General features: G+C 34.9%; 1 protein-coding gene across 1 annotated transcript; it reads left to right on the top strand.

Annotated features, from left to right (window-relative positions):
- Window positions 1–349: 349 nt before the first annotated feature.
- Window positions 350–787, top strand: LOC113305779 (uncharacterized mitochondrial protein AtMg00810-like). Its single transcript, XM_026554781.1, has one exon. The coding sequence runs from the start codon at window positions 350–352 to the stop codon at window positions 785–787; it is 438 nt and encodes a 145-aa protein (XP_026410566.1).
- Window positions 788–1,406: the final 619 nt, after the last annotated feature.

The following is a 1,406-nucleotide window of genomic DNA, read 5'->3' as shown; positions in this document are numbered from 1 at the left end:
AGTGTTTGCACCTGTTGCAAGGTTAGATACTGTTAGAATGATCATTGCTTTAGCAGCACAGAATCAGTGGAAGATTTATCAGATGCATGTGAAATCATCTTTCTTAAATGGAGTGTTACAAGAGGAAGTCTACATTGAGCAACCAGATAGGTACATTAAAGAAGGAAAAGAAGATCAAGTTTACAAGTTGAATAAAGCATTGTATGGGTAAAAGCAAGAACCACGTTCTTGGTACACAAGGATTGATACATATGAACATACTTTGTATGTAAAGACAGATGCTCTGGGCAATCAAATTATAGTTTGTCTCTATGTTGATGATCTTATCTTCACAGGAAACAATACTAAGATGATTGATGAATTCAAGGAGGCCATGATCAGAGAATTTGAGATGAAAGATATGGGCTTAATGACATATTTCCTTGGACTTGAAGTTTTACAGTCTGATAAAGGAATTTTTGTGTCACAAAAAAGATATGCAAAGACTTTACTGGAACGTTTCAAGGTGAGCAACTGTAAAGCAATTAGAACTCCAGTAGAAAAAAGGTTGAAGTTAGAAAAAGGAGGAAATGGAGAATGTGTTAATCCCACATATCTCAAACAGCTTGTAGGAAGTTTAAGATATTTAACTTCTACAAGACCTGACATAGTATATGGAGTAGGACTTGTTAGCAGGTTCATGGAAACACCATTTCAACCTCATCTACAAGCAGCAAGACGAATCTTAAGATATGTAAAAGGAACAATTAATTTAGGAATGTTCTATAGTACTTCAAGGAAGGCATAATTGATAGGATACACTGACAGTGATTGGGCTGGTGATACTGAAGAAAGAAAAAACACTTCAGGGTTTGCTTTTCATATAGGATCAGGGTATTTTTCTTGGTCATCTAAGAAGTAACAAGTGGTTGCATTATCAACATCAGAAGCAGATTACATAGCTACAACATCTTGTGCCACTCAATATGTGTGGATAAGAAGAATGATAAGTTCATTAAATCATGAGCAGATGAATCCAACAAGGATTGTATGTGATAACAACTCAGCTATAGCACTCACAAAGAATCCTGTTTTTCATGGAAGAAGCAAGCACATTGATATAAAATATAATTACATTTGTGAGTTAGTTAAGAATGGAGAAGTGGTTGTGAATTTTTGTCCAAGTTCTGAACAAGTTGCAGATATTTTTACAAAATCATTGAAGGCTGACATATTACGAGAAAGACTTGGAATGACTAGTCTACATAGTCTTGGTTTGAGGGAGGTTGTTGGAAATCAAGTCTAACCAAGACTATGACTTGAAACAGATATTAAGGTGACGTGAAGATTATATGCACAGAACAAAAGTGATGTGAAGATTATATGCACACAGGTTTAAACAAGCAAATGTCATACATTATTGCTTG

The sequence above is a fragment of the Papaver somniferum genome, chromosome 8, assembly GCF_003573695.1.
Source record: "Papaver somniferum cultivar HN1 chromosome 8, ASM357369v1, whole genome shotgun sequence".
NCBI classification, from domain to species: Eukaryota; Viridiplantae; Streptophyta; class Magnoliopsida; order Ranunculales; family Papaveraceae; genus Papaver; species Papaver somniferum.
This window is presented reverse-complemented; position numbering and strand designations above follow the sequence as displayed.